General features: G+C 33.5%; 1 protein-coding gene and 1 pseudogene across 1 annotated transcript; one reads left to right on the forward strand and one right to left on the reverse strand.

The window, feature by feature from the left end:
* The first annotated feature begins 12,481 nt into the window (after positions 1-12,481).
* LOC111392464 lies at positions 12,482-13,303 on the forward strand (annotated as a pseudogene).
* A 764-nt stretch (positions 13,304-14,067) lies between these two features.
* On the reverse strand, positions 14,068-16,729 carry LOC111392472 (rhomboid-like protein 11, chloroplastic). Its single transcript, XM_023017822.1, has 7 exons — positions 16,369-16,729; positions 15,856-15,980; positions 15,506-15,591; positions 15,338-15,378; positions 15,088-15,254; positions 14,944-15,006; positions 14,068-14,388 (listed from the first exon to the last, which is right to left on the reverse strand). The coding sequence occupies exons 1-7, from the start codon at positions 16,616-16,618 to the stop codon at positions 14,224-14,226; spliced, it is 897 nt and encodes a 298-aa protein (XP_022873590.1). The 5' UTR covers positions 16,619-16,729; the 3' UTR covers positions 14,068-14,223.
* Between the last annotated feature and the right edge of the window lie 7,365 nt (positions 16,730-24,094).

Below are 24,094 nucleotides of genomic sequence, written 5' to 3' on the forward strand. Positions count from 1 at the left end.
CTTGGTCGATATTCACCTTTGTCGGGTTGTTTTCACGTGTCCTTTCTCACTAATTTAAGGTTTTGAGTCTAGCTTGCATGGACTACGTGGCACTTTTCACGGTGATGTTCTGTATACACTTTACTACATAGGATTCTGAACTATGTGTGGATTAACGATTTGTCTACGTACTGGTGGTCGGGTTTGTGATTTTATGCTTATTGTTGGTTTTGATTGCATATGTGGTTCCATGCTATTTTTTTTGGATTATTTTCCACTATTACGTAGTTCACTTATTTTTGATTTCATCCCCATATTCCTCTAATAACATCACTCCACGGTCCATAACATTATTGTTTCCGGATTTCCTTTGCCAAACTTCATATTGAGGTAATTTTTTTTTCTTTTCCTTTTCTTTGTCGTGTGTTTGGCTTACTTTGGTATTCTTGCTTGAATGTTACTTAATTAATTGTGGCTTCGACATTCCTTGTTTCATTGGGAGTTCTTTCCCGCATTGTGCATCACGATTTCCATTGCATTGTTGATTTCTTTATTCTTCGAACTATGTGGTCTACATGTTTTTCATCCATTTTCAATTCGTTCGTTCTTGCATTCCGTTAATCCGTTTGACGTGTGGTTTGTTTCATTTTAAAGTACGTCGTTTCTAGTTTGGGGACTATGATTGGATGGGTGATTGGATCTCATATGTGCTTGGAATTGTGTGACAAAGTGATGCACGCCACATGCTCGATGAAATTCCTTACCTATTTTACTCTTTGTTTCCTTTTTTTTTTGTGCATCTCATTTCTTTCTTTCCTTTCCGTCGTTGGTTCTTTGTCATCACGTGCCATGATAGGTGTGTTCACACATGTTTTTGGTCTATATCTTCATCTTACTTCGTTTGTGCTTAGGGTCATTCACGTTTGTCGATGCATCTCTATTGTGCCTCTTTTGTGTGTGTGGTGTTTCATTCCACATTGCATTGCATCACGTGCATTCTTCATATTACTTATTAGTTTTGTCTCTACGAATGCCAGATGGCCCGTAAGCGTTCTCGATCCTCTGCACAGCCAGCTAGTGGTTCGACGTCGTATAGTCATTCCAGATTCATTTCTGCTACAGCTTAGGAAGTCTTCACTTCTCAGTTCTCCTTATGCCCCGTTCTCGTGGAGCGTGAGGTAATCTTATCTGACCTTCTTGTTGATATAGCCGCCATTTTTGTTTCCCGGGGTTGGGAGCCCCTTCTTATTGGTCTTTCACCTCCTCCCCCACTCCTCGTTCAGGAATTCTATGCGAATATTCATGATATAGACGGCTCGTCCTTTAGTGTTACTCTTAGAGGTCATTCGTTTAGAGTTATTCCATCGGCTATAGCTCGTGCCTTAGGTATACCTCAGATTACCCATTCGACGTACCCTTATATTTTACCTGCTTCTATTCCGGCCGATACTCTTGTTCGGTCTATGCTTTTGAACACCCCGTCTATCGGTGGGCCTACGGCGATGGCCACGGGGTCATTACCTACTGATCGTCAGGTCTTGTTGCGTATAGTGTGCACAAACCTGTGGCCTGTTGCCCATACATCTTCTCTACCTATGGTGCGTGCCCATTTTCTGTATGCCCTTCTTCATGGGGACTCAATCGACTTTCCTAGTTTTGTGTGTCAGAATATTCTGGCTTCCTTTCGTACTCCTGGGGTTCGGATCGGGTTGCCTTATGCTTGTTTGATTCATCGGGTTGCGTTGTCTTTGGGTGCCTCTTTTCTGGAGGGTTCGACTTGTCGCATAGGACGTCCGACAGACCATTCATCAGAGTCGATCCCATGTACTGTCATCTTCCTCTACCGCTCCGGCTGCGACCCCTGATGTTTTTGATCCTTCGGAGCCCTTTGATCCTATTATTGAGATTCTTACAGGGGGCTCCCGTGTGTTTCTCCCTCCTCGTCCAGTTTTTCCTTCGACATCTACTTCTGCTCCGGGGGTGGCTTCTCTGCCCGTTGATCCCATGGTGACGCTTATGGGTCAGATGTCTACACTGATCGAGCAGTAGGCTCGTATGATAGCTGAGATCACGCAGTTACGTGCTGCTTCGGAGCGTCAGTCAGCCGAGATGTCTACGTTTCGCCGTGCTCTTGCTGTCTGTCAGCGTCAGTTGAGCTGGATTCGAGATCATTTGGAGGAGGGCACGAGTGCTGAGAGTGGTTCTGATTCTTCCAGTGCTGGAGATGCGGCTTCTTAGTTCGTTTTGTTGCTTTCGCTTTTCTTTGGCCCTTTGTGACAAAAAGGGGGAGTAGATTGATTGAGTTGATATGGAGTAGATTGCATAGATATTGGAGCTGCATAGATATTGAAGCAGATAATTATTTTTTTGATAACTGTGATATAAAGTTGATGTATATATGTCATTTTATAACTAGATTAAGTTTTTGATGTTTTGGTAATCTTAATGTCTGTTTTTGGTGTTTTAGACATACATTATTATTGCTTCTTAATCTGGTTAATGATATATGATTTATATCTTGTCTATATTTACTGTTTCCATTTCACATGCTTTTTCACGTGGTATTTGAGTTTTGTTTTTCAGGAAACAGGTTCAATAAGATATTGCTGATGTGATAGAATAGATTGGTAGTTTGGAGTCAATTTGTTTTTTTTATCCTTGACTGTCAAATGTGTTTTTGTCACAGAATGCCAAAGGGGGAGTTTGTTAGGAAAATATGTAATTGACAAATCTGTGACCAAGGACCAAATTGTCAAAATTGTAAAGTCAAGGACCAAATTGTCAATGTCCAATAGTTCAGGGACTAGAGTTGCAATTAACTATAGTTTATAGGCTAGGTCTAGGGTTGTGTGGGATGTCTTGAAGATGCAAGCGGAGCTTTGATTTCGCTAGAGTCTCGCCCTGACCTCGCTCGAGCCACAATTGTAGAACCAACTTCGCTGGACTCACGCTGAGCCATCACTCGAGCGAAATGTACGTCGCTCGAGGCTCGCCAGTACCTCGCTCGAGCGACCGTGTTACCTAGCCAATTCTAATTTTAAACGCTCGCGAATGTTTGACCCTCCAAATTACCATATATCAACCTCTATATATATCAAACGTCCGATTCGTGTTCAAAAACCCAAAAATTCACATTAAAAACACTTTGAATATTCTTTCAATTCCTTGGCAACCAAAAATCCAAATCATTCTTTCCAAGGATCAAAAGCCAAAGAAATCCTTCATTGTTCTCATACCAATCTTTGGCTTGTTGAGTAAAAACATCAAATCCATAAACACCAAAACACCTGTCTCACAACTCCAATTAAACTTCCAGAAGATCATCAGTTTGAAGATCCGGGAAGGATTTGCTTGAAGAGCTGGAGTGCGTGGCGATTCACGGGAGGTAGAAATTATACAAGGCTGGGATTTAGCACGAATCTGCAAAATCCAGGAGGGTCTTGAGTTCATACAGAAAAGAGGTCAGAAAATTGAGAGTGTCAATGATGTCTGGCGTGCTGTAAGTTGGTTTCTACAATAGTGAATCTCTACTGGCTTGTGCCCGGAGTTTTTACCCAGTTGGGTTTCTCCGTCAACATGTTTATTGTGTTTTTACCGCTTTAATTTATTTACTTGTCAATGGTAATCCAACATAGGTAGATAAAGCACGTGAATTAATCTGGATAAATTATAATTTGTGTGACTTGTTGCATGAATTATTCAAAAAGTTTTTAATTCCGTAAGAACACCTATTCACCCCCCTCTAGGTGTTAGTTGGTTCGAACGATAGGTTTTTCAGGTTGAAATGATCTTGAAGAGATTAAATTATGGATCAGGGAGAAAAGTTGTTGCATTTTCGTTAGTCTGGCATTCGAACAGTGAAACTAGCCCTCACTTGGTGCACGCTTGGCACTCTAGCAGTCTTTTGTGATTTCCTATTCATCTACAACTTAGATTTTAGGGTTTATATATATTCTTCACGACTTGTATTAAGTTCACGACATTCATACAATATTTTGAGAGCTTTGGATCTTGATTGAGAGTATTGTGATCTTGTTGTAAATACAATCACTATTGATTATAGTGAAATTATACTATTCTGCTTGTGGTTTTTTCTCATCTTGAGTTTTCACATAAATCTTTGTATTCTTGTTTATTTCATCATTATTATTATCTTGCGAACAATTCATAATAAGTGGTATCAAAGCAATGTTGATCATTCCACATGGCAACGATGAAATACAATATTCCATCATTGAATCGAAACATGAAATTTACTTTATGACAAGTGAAAAGGCAAGCAGTTTACGTATAAATAAATTTGGAGGAGGCCTTGCTTGTCTTTGATAAGATGTCTTCAATGTAGACATAGGATAAAAAGCAAGGTAGGGATTGAAAAGCCCAATCTTAAATTCATCTACATCTATCAAACCAAAATTTTCAGGATATTTTAAAGAAGAAAAGTGCGGCTACGTTATGATTGAAATTGGAACAATTTTGAATGACAAAGAGCTTGACCAATAAGTTGCACTTGTAGCGACGCTTATATTCTCATATGATGTTCGAAGATACGCCATTGGATGATCACTTAACTATGTTAAAAAAAATCGTGGCTGATTTGGAAACATTGAAAGTTAAGTATGATGACAAGGATTTGGCGTCAATGTTGTGTTTATTGCCACCATCATTTGTGACTTTTAGAGATACTATGCTCTATAGTTGGATATTCTCACCATGGATGAGGTGTATGATGTTTTACTATCTAAAGATAAGACGAGGTATCTTGCAAGTGGATTTGGGAGTCAGACTGAAGGCTTAGTTGTTCGTGGGAAAAATCTAGATAGGAATCTGGTAGAAATATGAGATATAGATTGAAGTCCTGACATACAAAGAAAACATGTTACTTTTGTATGAAGAAGATACATATTACAGCTAATTGCTATGCTTTGTAAAATAGAAACAAGGCTACAGTGCTACTGATAAAGGAAAATAACCTGAAAATACAGTAGCGGCTAATGTTGTAGAAGATGGACAAAGTGAATGAGGGCTTCTTGTGATTTTTAACATGGGTTTCGACTCTTATGAGGAATGGATTCTTGACTTGGCGTATGTCCCAACAAGGATTGGTTTACAAAATATGATGGAGTTTCAAGAGGTACAGTGATTATGAAAAATAATGTGCCTTGTAAAGTTGTTGAATTTGGTACAGTTAGAATTAGAATGTTTGCTGAGGCTATTAGAACACTTTTAGATGTAAGACATTTTCCAGAATTGAAGCATAATCTCATTTCTTGGAGCACACTTGACTCAAAGGGTCATCGATACACTAGTGAAGGTTGAGTTTTGAACGTGAGTGGGTGTGTTCTTGTTGTCATAAAGAGATATAAAAACTCTACACATTTGTACATTTTGTAGGGTATCACAATTATAGGGGATGTAGAAATTTCTTCTTTTTTTTTTTTTGACATATGAGAAAGTTGCAAAACTTTGGCATATCCAAGAAAGCTTGGGTATTCTTCTTGAAACAGAAAAGTGATGTGTTTGGGACCTTCAAAGAGTGAAAAATAATGATAGAAAAGAAGATAGGAAAGCAGGCAAAACTTCTACACATAGATAATGGGTTGGAGTTTTATTCAGATGAATTTAATAGCTTCTGTAGGGCTGAGGCATTTTGACACACTTGAAAGTACTTGGAACTCCGCAATAGAATGAATATCAGAACATATGAATGGAACTTTGATTAAAAATGTTTATTGCATGTTTTCAAATTTTGGGTTGCCTAAGACTTTTTTGGTTAAAGTTGCTACTACAACTTGTTTTCTGATTAATTGCTCACCAGAAGAGGTATGGTCTAAATTTTTTATTATTATTCTGATTTGAAGATTTTTGGATGTCCTACTTATACTCATATAGATAATGGAATGTTGGAGCTTAAGTCTACAAAGTGCATCTTTCTTGGGTATAAATCAGGTGTGAAAGGGTATAAGTTGTAGTATCCTTAGACAGAAAAATTGATGGTTAGTAGAGATGTAGTCTTTGAAAAACTTGCTATGGTTCATGGATCGCCTCATGCGGATTTTGGTAAAATTGAGGAACAAAATCATTCAATTCAAGTAGAGTTCAAAATCGGTTCAGGAGAACGATTAAAGGCTTCAGAACAGTTTACTTTAGATTAGTCTAATTCAGAGCTGATAGAAGATAACACTTTGCTTACTTTACCTACATCATTAGCAGTACCACAGTATTCATATAATATCCCTAGATTTTAGTAGAATAGAATTTAATTTTTTTTATTGTGCTATATTTTAAAGTTTTGAAAGTTTAGGGACTTAAGTATATATAAAGTAAATTTCAATTTATTTGGATCATATATTTAGATATTGACCAAGCAATAATAAGTATATGAATATTGGGCTTGTTGGATAGATCGTAATTAAAGATGCATATTAGGTTTGAGAAAAAAGTTAATTTGGATTAGTGGAGCCTAAGTTATCGAAGTTGAAAGTTATATCCTTAAATTATATTTGTCACCACGTGTACGGTAATGGGTTGCTTTTGAGTGGTTGGTTAGTTGACACGTATATGAATCTATATTGATAAGACTTGGTCTAATATTCTCAAATACGGTTTCTTCACCTTTATCCAATTACCCACCATCTCCCACACCTTAGGAGTTAGGGTATTAGTACCTATGCATATAAATACACCAAATGAGAAAAAAGGGAACACAAATATATATGTGCACGGCTCAGAGTGACAGTAGAGGCAAAAAAAGAAAAGAAAAAAGAAGGGAACGTGATTTTTGTTTTGTCTTCCAAAAATTAAAAGAAGTTAACAAGGTAGGATATTGAGGTGTAGTTTTTTTTATCTCGTTTAAATATTTTTTTCCATGTTGGTGAAATATTGTACTCATGAAAGTTAAAATATGATATGATATGGCAATTCTAGTACAATGATATAATATGATATGATATGAGCTCTTACCGAATTTAAAAAGATGAGACGGTATGATATTCTGACACATGTTTTAAAAAATTTATATGGGATTGCAAAATAATTTTTATATCCTACCGAGTATTCTCATGTATTCACCATTTTTCCTACACTCCATAGGTAAAAAGGGGTCATGTCGGAGCGTGACAGTTCGATGGTGTGGTTGTACCTCATTTCGTTGGACGAAAATCTAAAAAAAAAATAATAATAATAATAAAATTAGCACGTAACTCTATTTGTTTTAAATTTATTGCAATAAATATTTATTTATAAATAAATTCTCGTACAATATTTATTTGCGTATGAATATATGTAGATTGCATTTAAATAAATTTTGAATTTAATGTTATTTCTTCTACCGATTTCACTGTTTGAAAGTAATTAGATATGCCTTTAGCGTTTAGTTCATATCAAAGATTATTCTTATGCACTTGTCTGTGACATTCCCAGAAATTATGAAAACTTATGGTCGAAGCAATGATATCCTTACTTGTTACTCCACACTTCCATTTATCTCCATTGGGTATACTATGCGTAAATTTGGATATTTTCAGGATGGGTGATTGATTGACAGTTCCATACATGCTTAATTAATCAAATATACTCTAATGATATTTAATTAGGGAAGTTTGAGGCCAAATCCTGCTTACTGGAGGAAAAGAAAATGAACTAAGCTTATTTTCCTTATTCTAACACGAGTAAGGGAATTGGTTAGTAACATTTGCAACTATTTAAATTGTTTGATTTTCTTTAAGTGTTAGCTTACATAAGTGGCACAAAATTTTAATTATAATTAATTATCTGGAATAAATCGAAACGGATGCATGTAGTCATTGGGAAAAGTAAGTTGACTTTAGTAAAATTTCTCATTAGGTCATTAATTATGAAAATTTGATAGAAGTTGATAATTGTTTCGTTTATCAATTAAGTTGTGCATGGTAGTTTTCATGTACTGCATGGTTATATAGAGTAATTTAGCGCTAAAGTTGAATTACGTACATTCTGGATATTGTATGTTAATTATACCTTAATTAATGGATAACATTATCATAAATCCATTTATTTTTAAAAGAATCATTTGGTAGTGAATTAAATTTTTAAATTTCAAAGGATTCGGGTCCTCACAATTCGACGACTAAGGATAGACCTCGTAGATAGATTAAACCTTCACAAAGAGATAGAAAGGTAGACTTGGTCGCTTATGCATTGAGTGTGTTGACAATATTAATTTTACCAAGAATCCTGCTACATATTTAGATGCAGTCAGTTTCGGTGATTCTAGAGGATGGTTGATTGTCATGCAGGAGGAGATAAAGTTATTGAATAAAAATAGTACTTGAAATTTTGTGAAATTACTTGAGGATAAGAAGGTTGTTTGCTACAAGTAAAAGGAAGCAAGGAACATCAGGAATTGAAAATACAAGGTATAATGCCAAACTGGTAGCAAAAGGGTAACAATCAGATTCCAGGTGTTGATTTCATAGATTTGTTCTCACCAGCTGTAAACCATAGTTCAATTCGGGCTTTACTTGGCTAAGAATGATTTGGAACTTGAGTAGATGGATGTTAAGACAACATTCTTGCATGGAGAACAGGAGGATTTTACAGTTTCTAGAAAGGAAGACTGTGTGTTTGTTGAATAATTTCTTGTATAGACTGAAGCAGTCGTCAAGACAGTAGCATAAAATGTCCGATTCATTCATAACTACTCATAATTTCATTAGAAGTAGTTTATGATAGTTTTGTGTACTTCAGAAAGGGAGATAGTGGACTGATTACATATTTGTTGTTATATGTTGATGATATACTTATAGTAAAATAGATGTCAGAAAATTAAAAGCTCAGATTTGTGAGGAGTTTGAGATGAAAGGCTTAGGTGTAGCAAGGAAGATTTTTGATATAGAGATCTTGAGGGATGAAAAGCTGATAGATTTTATTTAGGTCAAAAGGGACATGTTCAATATGTTAAATCCAAAGTCTGTCAATATTCCAAAGTCTGTCAATATTTACTTGGCTACCCACTTTAAATTATCATCTAGATTGTGTCTTCAATCAAATGACGACATTAATTATGTCTCAAGTCCTTATTCTAGTATAGTTGGTTCGCTTATGTATGTTATGGTTTGTACGATACCAGATTTGACACATGCAGGTTGTGTAGTTAGTAGATACATGTTAAATCCTGAGAATGAACATTGGAAAGCAGTGTAATGGATGTGTAGATATTTGAGGAACTCTACTAATACTTGCTAATTTTGTTAGAAATACATATGAAGTTATTGGATATGTGGATTCAGATTATGCAAGGGATTTTGATAAGAGAAAATCACTTATAGGGTATGTGCTTACTTTTGGAGATTGTGCTATTAGTTGAAAAACTACTTTGCAGAATACAGTAATTTTCTCTACAATAGAGGCAGAGTACATGGCCATTATAGAGGCTTATAAGGAGACTATGTGGTTGAGGGAATTGATTGATGAAATCAGTGAAGACTTGAAATGTCTACAGTGTACTGTGATATTCAAAGTTCTATTTTTTGGACTAAGATCAGATATTTTATGAGAGGACCAAGCAAATTGATTGAGGTATCATTTTGGGAGAGAAGTGATTGTTCGTGATATTGTAGCGAGCAAGGTTGATACCAAGGATAATCTTGTTGATATGTTAACAAAACCACTTTCTGTTGCCAAGTTTGAGCATTGCTTGAACTGAGTTGGTAATTGTCATTGATTTAGCTCATTGGGATTTGTTTTGAAGAGGTGGAGTGGTGTTTACTTTTGAGATGTGTTTTGAAATTCGTTGTATCGGAATTTGGTTCAAGGTGAAGATTTGTCGGCCAAGGCTCGTTTTCTGGACTCCTACTAATCTACAACTTGAATTTTATATATATTCTCCACGACTTGTATTGAATCATAACATTTTGAGAGATTTAGATTTTAATTGGGAGTATTGGAATTTTGTTATAAATACAATTACTATTGGTTATAGTGAAATTCTTCTTCTCTGCCTATGGTTTTTCCCCATCTTGGATTTCCTCATTAATTTTGGTGTTCTCGTTTATATCATTATTATCATTATCTTACGATCAATTCAGAACAGTTTGAGTAACTTTACTAAGTTTATATGCTCTTTAAAGTTTAGTCTCGATTCTTTAATTTATCATGGAATCTTAAGTATGATGCATTGTGAATTCTACCTTATGTTATACATTCCACATTTTTGGCAATTTCGCTTATGTATTTCTTGATAGATTGTCTAATAGGAGTTAACCTCTTGCTTGATACTCATTTTTAGAAATGTATTATTACGTTAATAGGATAAAACTAATTTTTTTATGTTATAATAGGGTACTCCCATTTTGGTGTTGGATAATTATTAGTCTACTTAATGATGTTGTCATATATATATATATATTTGTGTTCGTGTGAAACTCATAAGCGTACGAGATTATTGACAAGTAATAGAATTGATGAGTTCAGAGTATTGTCTCACATGAAATAAATTTCAATTTAGGTTTACCAGTTTCGTATGAAATTCAAATTATATAAAACAAAAGAAATATTTTAATTTGATTTTTGTTAAATTAATTTAAGAAATCTATAAAAGTTTGGTTTTTATCAAATTTTGGATGATTGCATTAGATTTCGAATGCACCTATGGTATCTATTTCAATTATTGATTTGTAATTTAATTCCGTTCATGTGTTCTTGACAATCGATAAAGTTAATGTATTTAACTTTCTTTTTCAAGATAAATTAATTCCATCATAACCATGACTTAAATTTACTCCTAGCCCGAATTCGAATCGTTACAATTCATTAAATTTTAGATGATCTATATGATTGCACATGTGATAAATGTTATTTCTAACTTCTATTGTACATATGTTAATTTTACCGCATTCTAAACTTGTGAGTTTCTCAACACTACAACAACCAACTAATTATCTAATTGGTGGCCGATCAATTAAATAATGCAAGGGGTATGCAAAATTAATCAAGAAACGCAAAAAATATTAAACTACTAGTCTTGAATTAGAATTAAATAACAAATAGGGTTCATCTTCATCTAATATAAAAGTAGATCTAATCTAGCATATTAATATATAAATTATAAGAAGAAAAATAGAAAAATATCACATGGATTATGAAAGAATACAAAAGATGTTGATCTTCAAGTCCAAAGTTTAATTCTTCAATTTCTTGACATAATTGAGTTTCAATTTCTTACTATGGCTTGATCTCTTTTCTCAAAAGTGATGAATTAACATCTTATTCTTGATGAGTTTTTTGATGCTATTGTGTACGAAGACATAAGAGAGATTTTTTCATGTGTGGCCCTCATTTTGTATTTATAAGAGTCGAAAATAGGTCAAAATAGTGTATTATTTGGTTTTCAAAAGAGTGAATCACGAAAGGAAATTGCAGTTTCTTCTGTGAAAGCGGGCGCGCGCACACAGGCAAAACTGCTGTGCGCATACCATTGATCCAAATGGCTCTCGGGTCAAAATCTTGGTGCCCTATACGTGCACCGTTTTGCTCGCTATCTTGCTTGAGCGCTTTCGGTATTTTGGTCATAACTTTCTCTCCTAATATTCAATTGAGATAATTCAAAATGATTTGGAAAGCAAACTCAAATGGTTACAATTCTTCTAACTACACAATTTTTCAAATTCAAACGTTTGCTATCCAAAAAATGTGTCTCAAATTGAAGCTTGCTGAAACTGATTTATGAAAATACTTCAAATCTATTTCCCTCATTTGACCTCCAAATTGCATCCAATTGATCATATATGATCTTCAACAATCATTTTATAGTTCGACACAACTATTTAATATTTACACTTTGGTCCCCATATTTTGGATTTCTTTTGTCTGTGCTATTTCTTTTGTTCCTTAATTTCTTCTAATTCCATCAATTTCCATTGAGTTCAACCTAACAAACATAATTAACACATGATTAAGCTATAACTCATTTAAATCAATAACAAATACTCCAATTCACTGGCCTATTCAATTTGCACTTGAAAATGACCAAATCCTGGCATATGCTAATACGAAATTAGGTGCTAGGAAAAATCTGTCACACGCTCACACATTTATGCATTCTTTGTTTAAGCATGATATCCGATGTGGTTATTTCTCATATTTTGCTTTCGTTGTATTAGTCGAAGATAACTTTGACTAATTATTTATGTGAAGCAAAAGCAAAAGTGGGATGCAAATACTTGACTCCCCTATAATAGTCTTCATCTCGTACCCAAGTAGAAAATGGAAAATTGGATTATGATGTTAGTCTATCAGCTTTCAACTATATCTCTTGCTCTAATGACTTCTGATATTCTCTATTGGAGAATGTATGGCTAAGTTTAGAAGGGTTAGTAAATAAGCAAGTTCTAAAATAATTGACTTTTGTTACTGGTGAAATTTGGAAATAAAGAATTAACTTTTTTTTGACATTAAGGTGGAGTTACTTTCCAAATAAGCAACTCTTTGTGCGATTTCCATGGAGCCAGACTAGATATTAGAGATGCAGAATAATAATGTGCAGCCTAATGAAAGAACGTTGATCATTATAATATCCGGATACTGCAAAGAAGGTAAAATAAGGGATGCCTTGAGATTTGTTTACAAGATGAAGGATCTTTGGGTGCATCCGAATCTTGTCATGTTTATTTCATTGATCAAAAGGTTCTTAGACATTTCAGATAGAGATGGCGTTGACAAGGTTTGTATTCTTGTGAATGCGGAATTTCTCCAAATTTGAAGACCTTTGAAACCCTAATTTGGGGTAATGCAGAAGCTTAGAAGCCATGGAAATCTGAAGAAATCATTCTAATCATGGAACGATTCAATGTTCGACCTGAGAAAAGCACTTTTCTGCTAGTTGCTGAAGCATGGCGCACTATTGGATTAACTAAAGAAGCTAATAGAATAATGATCACTTTGAGAAGCAACACAAGGTCCATCCACAAGAAATGCAGCAGGAGATGCCAGTCGAAAGCTTAGAGAAAATTTATCAGAAAGAAGCAGAGAATGCTTCTTATTCAAGATTACAGATTCCTAACATGATTGTGAGTGATCAAAAGGGGTCGGCTCCTCCTATGAAAGAAGTCGAATTGTGTTACGAGAAGCTGAGTTCTCATCTGAGAGCTGTTGTGCTGCTACTAAAACGATGAATTTCACTTGTAGGCTTCGGGAACGCGCGAGTTCCAAATGTTTGCCAGAGGCAATTTCAGGGGCAGCTCTACATGTCTCCTCAGATTGCACCCTTATGTACAGTACTTTTCTTGAACTTAGTGGCATGCAGAAACATCAAGAAAAATAGCTTTATTTCACTTTAGAAGTTGGTATGAAGACAATGTTGGAACTAAAACGACTGACCGTTGTACGTAGAAAGAAAATTGGGATTCCATCTCTCAGTCTCTCGTCTTTTTTTATATGACATGTTTGATAAGATGAACACAACAGTATTGAAGAAAAAATATGTTAAAAAAGTTATAATTTTGTCCACTATTGTTTATTCCCTCCTAACTGCGTACTAAACAAGTCTTACCTTTTGTTTATATGCTTGCTGTGCAGCTACAGAATGCCCACTGTATAATCCATGAAAACTTCATTTCATTAACAAGACAACCCCCATCCACCCCACAAAGGTAATCTAATAAAAATGTTCAAATAGATGACTTCCACCGCTTCAAGGTGATATTTTATTATTGAGTTATATACATTTTGTGCCCCCAATCGAGAAATAGAACTACTAATACTAAGTCAAAAAGATTGAGAGACTCAAAACTAGTATTCAGCAACAACTTGGGAGCCATGCTTTCTTTTTGCACCATTAAGAAAATGAAAATAATGGTTAAAAGAATTCAACTAACTATGGATTCCTAAGAAATCGGAATTGCATATTTTTTCATTTCCATTTAAGAGTCCATATGCATTTTCATACCTTTTGAGACCTGAAAAATGGACATTCATTATCTCCAGAATACATAAGATTCGTCACTACCATAAGGATAATAGTAGCTCTTTAGCTTCCTCTAGATGTTTTAGCAACCTTTTAAGAATTTAATACCGAAAATGTACAAAAACTTTATAATACAATACCAGACATATCTCGTGACAAATTATATTCACTTCATAAATTTTTTGTACCGAAGTTAGTATCAACATACAATATCATCTGTCACAGATACAGCATCTCAAAAAACCATCTCAATAAAAAATCCTGTATCAAATACAAAATTAGAAAGTATAGCAGGGTGAATCTTATTTTTCGTCCACAGGTGGAGAAGGAAATCTGCTTAGTAGCCATATCAAAACTACACCGACAAGGGCACCTGAGAGATGTGCTATATGATTCACGTTCTGTACACCATAGACTCCTCTGTAACCGCCTGCTAAGCTTGTTGAAGCTTGGGCAGCTTCCATTACCTGACATTCCAAGCAAGCATCAAATTAGCAGAAGCCCGAGAAAAGTTCTAGCAAAATACCCAGTTAGAAGCCTCTCAGCTAGCAAGTTCATTCATGTTGTTAAACAATTAACAAGCATCACCAACTTGTATCAAAAATATTACGCGTTTCTAAATTATGATCAGGAATAAATGCAGCCAGAGGAAAATCTACCCTCTGTGTGTAAAGCCTTTCAAAGACATAGTTCAACTAATAATTCAAGATTAACGAACTAAGTCTAGATTTACCTATCTTACTCGTGCCTGTAGATGTCAGAAGGATCTATAGCATAGAATGATTTTTACACAATTCTCTAATGAACTTTTCTTGGATCACTTGTATGAATTTCAGATTAAAGATACATTCTTAACCCACTTATGTATGGTAATCCTGATCTTAATACAAGAAATGAAAATCTTGAGAATATTCTGGTTTACATAGAAGTTATTAGAAGTCATCAATAGAAGTTATTAGAAGTCACCAAAGAGATGAATCATTGATCAAGTCCCATTTAACCGTAAATATGGAATATAGTACCTTCTCTACCACAAATTGTCCCAATATAAGTACTTCAAGAATCTTTCTCCAATCCCACGACATCTGCATAGAAAGTAGACTAGTTAATGCTGATATAGGAACTGCCACTTGCTAAAGTTAACAAATCATAGAATCTTACTATACCTTCACAAGGACGCTAATCGCAAAGAGTCCAAATACAGCACCGGATGCTCCAATAGAAACTGCATTTCTTGGGAGAATTAGCCATGAAACGAGGTTAGCCCCAGCACCTGTCAAGATATAGGAAAGCCATAGTGCAAAGTTTCCTTCTTCCTCTTCAACAAGTTTTCCTGGACGACAAAACAACATTATATTTACATCCCTACTTGAATAGCATCCACGTATGAGAATTTATTGAAGAAAAAGGTCTCACCAAAAATATACAAGAAAAAGAGATTGCTTGATAGATGACTCCTGCAAGAGATGTGGAGGAAAAACTATATAAAATGAGATCATAGAGAGGATAAATATATGCATCATTCATTTTTAGTCAGTATTCCTACTTCAACTCTTCAGAAGCAAAAACAGCTCGGTATCTCACCAATTAAAATGACAGAATGTTGAGGTTATGAACTGGTGCCAAGCAGGTTGGCTATGGTACAAGTACAAGTCTTTTATCCACCGAACCTGGAAAAGAACAATTCTTTTTGTATTAGTTTTACTAGTCAGGTAAATACTACAATGGAGTCTCCAAATGGCAAAATCTTTATCAGGTGTTACAGAAGTCACTGAATTATCTTTTAGGATCTGTAATATCTTAATTTACCGGGGGTGAAACCTCCAAAGATTGCTACTTCCGCAAATAAAAACACGAGAAAAAAAATTTGTACAACATCAAAGAGAATAAATAAAATGGAGAAAGAATTAGCGAAGACAGAAATTATTTAGAACCTGAAACACATGATCTGCTACATATATTCCAAGATTAATAAGTAGAATCCAGAATATGCCATTGACACGCTTCTCTGGCTTCTGTTTCTCTTTGTGCTTCCCGAGCTCGAGCTCTGATACAATGTCTGAGTAAAGGGATCATCAAATGGCATAAATATTTTGAACATAATTCTTCCGAGTAAGAATTCATGATCGAAGGAGAGAGAAATAACTTCCAGCATTTAATTAAACAAGCACACGCTGGCAAAGAATTTAATATTAAACAATTAATTGATCCTTGGAAGTTCAGAATTACTCAAGTTTTAAGCTAAAACAGGAATTCAGTATTTCCAACTCCAAATATACAAATTCGAAAACAAAATGGTAATGTCAGCTGAGGAATCTGAATTGCACACCAAATGTTTGTGGAAATTCCCATAAAAGAATAAGAAAAGTACAAGAAAGTTTTCTTAACAAAATTTCCATCTGTAAGTACACACAATTAAACACAGAGAGAAAGAAAGACAAGTTTACCTGAATTTCTGTTCATTTTGCATATTAAACGACGCTGACTCTCGGTGTGAGCAAGAAACGCAGAGTTGGGTTCTATGAACAATTTAGAAGACATGAGAAATTCAATTTTACAAGAAAGGGAATTGAAGTGAGGGCGCGAGAGTGGCAGCCGCGCCGTCATTGGCATGAGCTTGGAGTTAAAGGGGACATGGAGATTGAGATTGAGCACAGAAAATCGCTGCTGCTGCCCCAAAACTCCAAGATTATTCATAGTATTTTTCTTGGAAGAAGGTTAGAAAAACAAGAATAAACAGAAGGAAAAGATAAAAGGGAGGTTCGATTTCTTTGATTTCTTACAATTAACTAATAAAGGATGGAGACAACTCACCGATCGCAAGTAGTGCTCGTGCTCTCCGGTTCTTTCGATAATGGTCACTTGAGAATGGAACTAAAAGCAGTTTTTTGAGAAAATAGTGATATTTTGAACAATGAATAAATAAATAAATAATTGTATTTATGTATAAAATATATATATATTTTTTTTTAATGTGTGGTTGAAAACAAATTTGATAACAAAAATAATGATGATTTAATAGAAGACAAACATGGATTATATCCATTCTCAATAAAAATTAATACAACGGTCGGGGTTGGCTAAAATTCCGGTCCTCCCCATTGCCAGTTGTTTCATTTCAAATGGAGGGGAATTCTCTAGTTAATAGGGAATCGAGATCTCCAGTCCCCTTCAAATAGTTTCGAGAGGCATGGTGACCACGAAAACAAGGTACTTACCCTATCTTTAATTCATGTTTATAAATTAGTATTGCCTTTGTTTGGTTTAAATAAAAATCAAATTTTTAATAAATTTTAATAAAAGTTAATGAAATGTAGAGTCGGTTAATAAAAGTTGTGAGTTCCATGAATGTGAGATTAAAAATGATTTTGAGAAAAAAAATATTATCTCTGCCCATATAAATAGGCTAAATTTCCTTTTTTGTTTATCCCAAATTATAAGCTATTTTTCTTGTTGAGAGTATAATTAATGTCTTCATTTTTTATTGAATATATTCCCCATTTAATTTGCATGGTTATCTACAAGTATGACCTTTCATTATTCAATATATGGGTATGTTAGGAAAAATGTGAGTAAACTTTATAATTTCAACATATATTAATTAAAATTTTCTTAATCGGTATGAAAATAGAAACAAGTCTATCATTATGAGACGATTTTTTTTTTTTTATTTTGGAAGATGGGGACCAAGTTAAGGCAATAAATACTAAAGTCACTATTTGCACACACATTTCGAGAAATCCACAAATATCTCCCACTTATCATCATTGGTTTTATCTTATAATTTGAATAGTTTTATAAGCACTTTCGAAACATGTTCTTAGTGCGTCTTTTGAGAAACAATATATTTTATTTTTCTTTCACAATCCTCATAAGAGTATCTCCAATGTATGCACCATTTCACCAAAATGCACCAAATTTTGGTGTAAATTTCCTACAATTTGGCACCAAACTTTGCACCATTTTGGTGCAAAGTGTATAATGTCATTTTTACCTTTACTTTTCCTTTCCCAAATAAATTAATTAAGGGTATTTGTGTCATTTGTGTTATATATTTTTTAATACTATAAAATTATTATTATTATTATTATTATTATTATTATTATTGTTATTATTATTATTATTATTATTTGCATTTAAAATAAATTTTAAATGTAAAAAAATAATAATTAATGAATTCATTAAAAGAAGAAAAAATTTAAAATATAATAAACACGATTATTTCTTAAAGTTAGCACGAAATATATTAACAACAACATACATACATACGATAATCTAATTTTATTTAAAGAAAATTATACACAAAAAGTGCATAGTTTAGTAATTTGGAAGATCGCTTCCAGATCCTCCAATATCATCAAAATAATTTCCAAACAAGCTAGATAAACTTTCAGATTCTTTATCTTGTTGTTGAGCTCTCTTCTGTAAAATTCTTACTTGTTTGTTTTGCAAGAACGAACTTAAGTTTGGATCTGTTTCGAAATGCATTGCACTATTTTTTAATGGCATGATTTAATATTTCTATTGTTGTAGTGTTTTTATTAATTGTACTATATTTTTATATTTATTAATGAATTAAATCTTTTTCATAATTTAACGTAATTATTAATTTAGTAATTTATGTATTTATAAAATAATTAAATAAATAATATTTCAAATAATAAATTACTAAGAATAAAAAAAGGAAGAAAACAGTTAAACTTTGTTCATTTGGTGTAATAGTTGGATATAAATTTTGATTTGATGCAAAATTGTGCAAATTTTGGTACAACGTTAGAGATGACTTATTAATGCACTATTATCCTCATTTCAAATAGGCATGAATCAAAATCCGTAGGATAACTTCAATCTTATAAGTTATGTGATATTTTTATAGGACGTTCGCGATTTCTCTTTATTAGTAATCCAACACAAAAATCATTTGGTTATGTTAAACTAGATATATGTTGTATATTATCAATGATTTCTACATTAGGTGGTAAAATGATACTTTGAGCAATATCCTAGACATCTAACACAAATAGACACGTCACAAGTTCCATATAGATTACTTTTCAATACAATTTCTTTTAAATTCATTACATTTTGTGAACCGATTCTTGAATGCCAGCTATGGTAGAATATTCATTTGGGACGTTCTAAAATTTTAATGTGTAATACATGTTCATTCTATTTCTCCATGTAAAAGCTTTTTGCATCGAATGCTTATTGTGTCGACTTGACCTTTTATTAGTGGAGGCAAAGTAAAGCGTCCATAATAAAGACTTCTATTGTCTTCTCTTGATTCAATACACTTCCATTGTACTGTCTGAGTAGATATTGTTACCTTCTCTAGAACCATAGTAATGTTATTTTATTTGATTGAATCATTTATTAATCTCAAATTATGTGATAGTTCATGGGTTAGGGTAAGAGTTGCAGGTTCTTATAATCTAATTCTGTATATATTATAATATAAGTATTTTTTTTTAAGACCTTGTTTGGTTTAGATAAAAATTAATTTTTTAATAAATCTGAATAAAAAATGATGGGATATATGGTTAAAAATGTAGATTTCATTAAATATGTGGTCAAAATTAATTATTAACTTTTATTTAAATTAAAATCAATTTTTTAGTTAAACAAATAATATATGCAGTTTCTTGGGTAAATTGCACTTAGTCCGTTTAATTGCAAGAATGCAATTTTTGTGGAAAGAAAATAAATTTTAGGGAATTGAATTGCCTAAAATTTGTTTAATTGAAAATTATCAATTAAACGTTTTTTATTGATATAATTTTTCACTTGAAAACTGTTGAAATTTTGGATCTTTTGGTATTCATATGGCTTTGTTTTTCATGAAAATTGTCAATTATGATAGAATTTGTTACAATTGTGGATAAAATTTGTTTCCATTGCCAATAAAAAAATTAAACAAAAAGAGAACCTAGAAAAGTAATTTCCCACCAAAACCATGGGAATTGGAATTTCACAAAATCAAGGGAAATAATTCACGTGGGGGATGGGGGTGAAAATTAATTGTTGGGAAAATTTTCGCAATCAAACAATCAAAAATGTGGAAAAATGGAAAATTTCATGGAAAATTCCTCCTATCAAATAGGCCCTTAGAGTTTTGAATCTTTCAAAAGTTGCTATGATGGGATCTCGAGTCTTTGATTCATATCCCATTGAGTTTTTAATCTTTCAAATGTCTACTCCAGGATCCTTTTGGGATAGAAATCGTCAATTTTACTATTAGAAAAAATTAATTTTTGAGTAAAATAATTAGTTTACTTTAGTTTAATTTAAAACAAATGAATAAAAAGGTCAATTGCACATAGGGGGCTTAAATATCTGATTTCTAGCACAGAGAGTTCCAAAACCTTACGAACGCATAGATATTGGGTATTTTTGTGATGAAATCATTGGTTTGACCATTGAAATAATAAGCTTTGACTAAAGTGATTATTGTACCCTTAATTTGATTTAAAAGAAATCAACTTAAAAGCAAAAAGAAAAAGAAAAAGAAAAAGAAAATCGAAAAAGTAATTAAAAAAATAACCGAAAAGATTAAAATGACAAGAAAAAATGGATTTTGCATAGATGCTGCTACCATGAATATTGACCAAAAAGTTGTCCATTTTACAAAATGTATTAAAAAATGTCATTTTTCATGCAACATTCCAATTTAAATGCACAATTAATGCTATGATATGATGGTTGTCTAGTTGAAGACGCTACCCATGCATATTGATGGTTTCTTGAGACAAAGAGGAAGAGAGAGAGAGATATTTTGATGTGAAAACTATTAGTACATATACACCATAACCGGCTGCAATGCTTATATATTTTACAAAAGACTTCTACCATCTTTCTAGTCAACCACTCCTACCTGCTACACATTACTTGCTGACAAATTAAAGACTTTACTATGATTGACATATAGATCACCAAAAATACATTCCTTGGACTTGACTTGTAATATAAAGAGTGCCACAAAATGTGACAACAAAAGTGACACTCAACTATCAACACTCCTCGTTGATACTTTTGTTGGAAACACTAAGACATTTCCTTAATGTTTCAAACCTTTCTTTGGATAAGGATTTTGTTAGGATGTCAGCATATTGGACCTCAGAATTGCAATGCACCAGCTTTACTTGAAGATTCTCCTCTGCTTCCCTAATTGCATGATACCTTATCTTAATATGTTTTGTTCTTCCATGGAACACCGGGTTCTTAACCATAGCCACAACAAATTGGTTGTCACAATAAATCATAGTTGCATCGAGTTGCTTATGGTTTAGATCCTCCAGAACTTTCCTTAGCCAGATTACCTGGTTAGTACCCTTTGATGCAGCCACATACTTTGCTTCTGCTGCTGATTGAGCCACGATTTTCTACTTCATTGAGTTCCAGCAAACAGGACTTGTTGCCAGATAAAATACATATCCAGATGTGCTCTTCATATCATCACATGATCCGGCCCAATCACTGTCAGTATAGCCAGTTAGAAACCAGTTTTCTGACCTCATTAACTAGATTCCAAACTCTACATTTTCTCTGATATACCTTAGAACTCTCTTTGCAGCTTGAAAATGTAAAGCATGTTTGTAGCAAATGTGAGATCTGGTCTTGTGATGGTTAGATACAAAAGACATCCCACCAAGCTTCTATACACATTTTCATCAAACTTCTTACTACCATCATCTTTCATTAGTTTCAAGTTTTGAATCAAATGTGTATTTACAAGTTTGCCATTTTCCATGCTGAACTTCTTCTAAATTTCCTTAGCATACCTCTCTTGATTTAGAAAAATTCCATCATGTGTTTGATTTATTTCCATTCCAAGAAAATATTTCATTTTACCCAAATCTGTCATTTCAAATGCCTTCTTCATTTCACCTTTCAAACTGTCAATTGATTTCTTATTGCTGCTAATTATTAGAAGGTCATCAACATACAATGAAATGATAGTAACTTTTCCCTCCACTCGTTTTATGTAAAGTGTTTGTTCATTCATACTTTTAATAAAACCAAGGTAGCCTAAGTAATCATCAATCGTAATGTACCAAGCTCTTGGAGCCTACTTCAAGCTATACAAAACCTTCTTCAGCAAATACACCTTATTTTCTTCTCCAGCAACAAGAAAATCATCTGGTTGTTCAACATAAATTTCTTCATTTAACCAACCATTTAAGAAAGTTGACTTAACATTCAATCGATGAATGTTCTAGCCTCTTTGAGCAACAATTGCTAACAGCAGCCTAATGGTTTCATAACTTGCAACAGGAGCAAATGTAGGTATAATTAACACCATATTGCTGAGCATAACCCTTTACAACTAGCATTGCTTTAAGTTTGTTGATTGAACCATCAGAGTTCAGTTTGGTCTTAAACACCCATTTAACTCCAATCACATTCTTGTCTTTTGGTCTATCAACCAACACCCATGTTTCGTTCTTTTTAATCATCCCTATCTCCTCCTTCATTGCAGCTATCCAACCAAGTGAATTCACTGCTTCATTGAATTTTGAAGGCTCCATTACGGCTGCATTATTCCTGGCATATATATATCAGCAAGAGGTCTCGTTCTCAACACTTCATTCTCTGAATCTGAGTCACCATCTGGTTCTGGTTCATTTGGTTCATACTCATTGATAATGATATCTTCATTTCCTTGAGCTACCAACCTTGGAGTTTGAAATTTATCCAAGGTATTTAATTTCTAGTCCCATGAAGAGTCTCCATCCACCTTAATATCCCTTCTGGACATTATCTTCTTGGTTTGTGAATTGTAGACTCTATAACCCTTAGCATTGCCACCAGAGTCGGTCCTGTTATTGTTGGGGCCTGAGGCGAATTTCATAAATGAGGCCCCCCGACGAAATCAATGTAAATGCAAAATTCAACTGTATATTATGCGACCTATTGCTAGCTTAAAACTAACATTAAAACAAAAACCAAATATATTATGGAAAAGATTTATATTATAATTTAACAAAATCAACAATGCCTCAAACAATTTCATTTCGCTTCCTTTTTCTCTTTTAAGCACCGGACTCATATTTAGGAGACATAGTGTATGAGTCTATATCTAATTTCCAATGATTAACTAAAAAATAATTATAAAATATTTCAATCATCTCACAATTACAATGTTCAATATAGTTACTACGTGCGCCTAGGCAATTGTTCATCCGACAATAACCAATCATATAAGCCGATCAGGCAATTATATAAGTCGACAAGGCTTCAAACATTTCCAATATCTTCAATAACAAGTTAGGGCAAGCCATTGCTTACCTAAGAAATGAAATTTCGACGAAAATTGTGGACTTACACCCTTGACAATTCCACTGTCATAGCTCAAGTCTGAAATAAAAATTTAAATAAAATCAAAGACTTGCATATGATTTGACAATAATAATTCATACATTTACAGAAGAAATTCATAAATGTGTCTTAACGAACCTTAGGTAAATACAATTTTATGAACAAAACAATGGATAAAATATGGTTTGATGTGATACAATGGTAAATACAAACATTTCCAGTTTTCGTGTTCCATAAAAACCAGATGAAGTCACCACTAAAAATCTAAAATCTATGAAATTCCATAGATCTAACACACACACACACACACACACAATAAAGACAGCCTAATTGATAAAATTCATCAAATCAATGGAAAAAGTTTAGAAACAAAATGAGTTATGGAGACAACTAGACTCACATGAACTAAAGGAGCCCTTCTCCAATTCCATGAAAACCCAACTTTTTTAATGCCTAAAAAGATAATTTTTGCATAACGTACTTAAAAATAGGCATAAAGGGTAAAAAGATTACCTCTGTGGAAAAATGAGGAGCTCTCTTGGGAATATTAAGAAAATTAGCACTTGAAGCGGTAGTGGAAAAATAATACCTTGTAATATTAAATGATTTAAGCTTCCTAGATACATAGCATTCTCTCATAAATTTCATAGCAACCCTAAACCCTTGCAGCCATTTCTCTGAAAAAGAAGAAAAAACATGTTTCCAACTACCTCACCTAAAAAGACTAATAATTGTGAGTGATTGTATTTATATAAGATTATCTATATAAACAGATAAACTCATGGGTGCAAAGAGAGTGATCCTAAAGAAAGCCTCTGTATTTGCGAGCAAGACTAGAGTAGTAGAGTTACTACTTAC

Source organism: Olea europaea, unplaced genomic scaffold (assembly GCF_002742605.1).
Source record: "Olea europaea var. sylvestris unplaced genomic scaffold, O_europaea_v1 scaffold933, whole genome shotgun sequence".
NCBI lineage: Eukaryota > Viridiplantae > Streptophyta > Magnoliopsida > Lamiales > Oleaceae > Olea > Olea europaea.

Excerpts from the sequence above, each read along its gene's own strand:
- LOC111392472 (XM_023017822.1), bottom strand. The coding sequence starts at position 16,618 with ATGAATAATCTTGGAGTTTTGGGGCAGCAGCAGCGATTTTCTGTGCTC. Across the intron at positions 15,981-16,368 it reads CAAAATGAACAGAAATTCAG|ACATTGTATCAGAGCTCGAG; the intron begins GTAAACTTGTCT and ends CCCTTTACTCAG. Across the intron at positions 15,379-15,505 it reads ACATTCTGTCATTTTAATTG|GAGTCATCTATCAAGCAATC; the intron begins GTGAGATACCGA and ends CATCTCTTGCAG.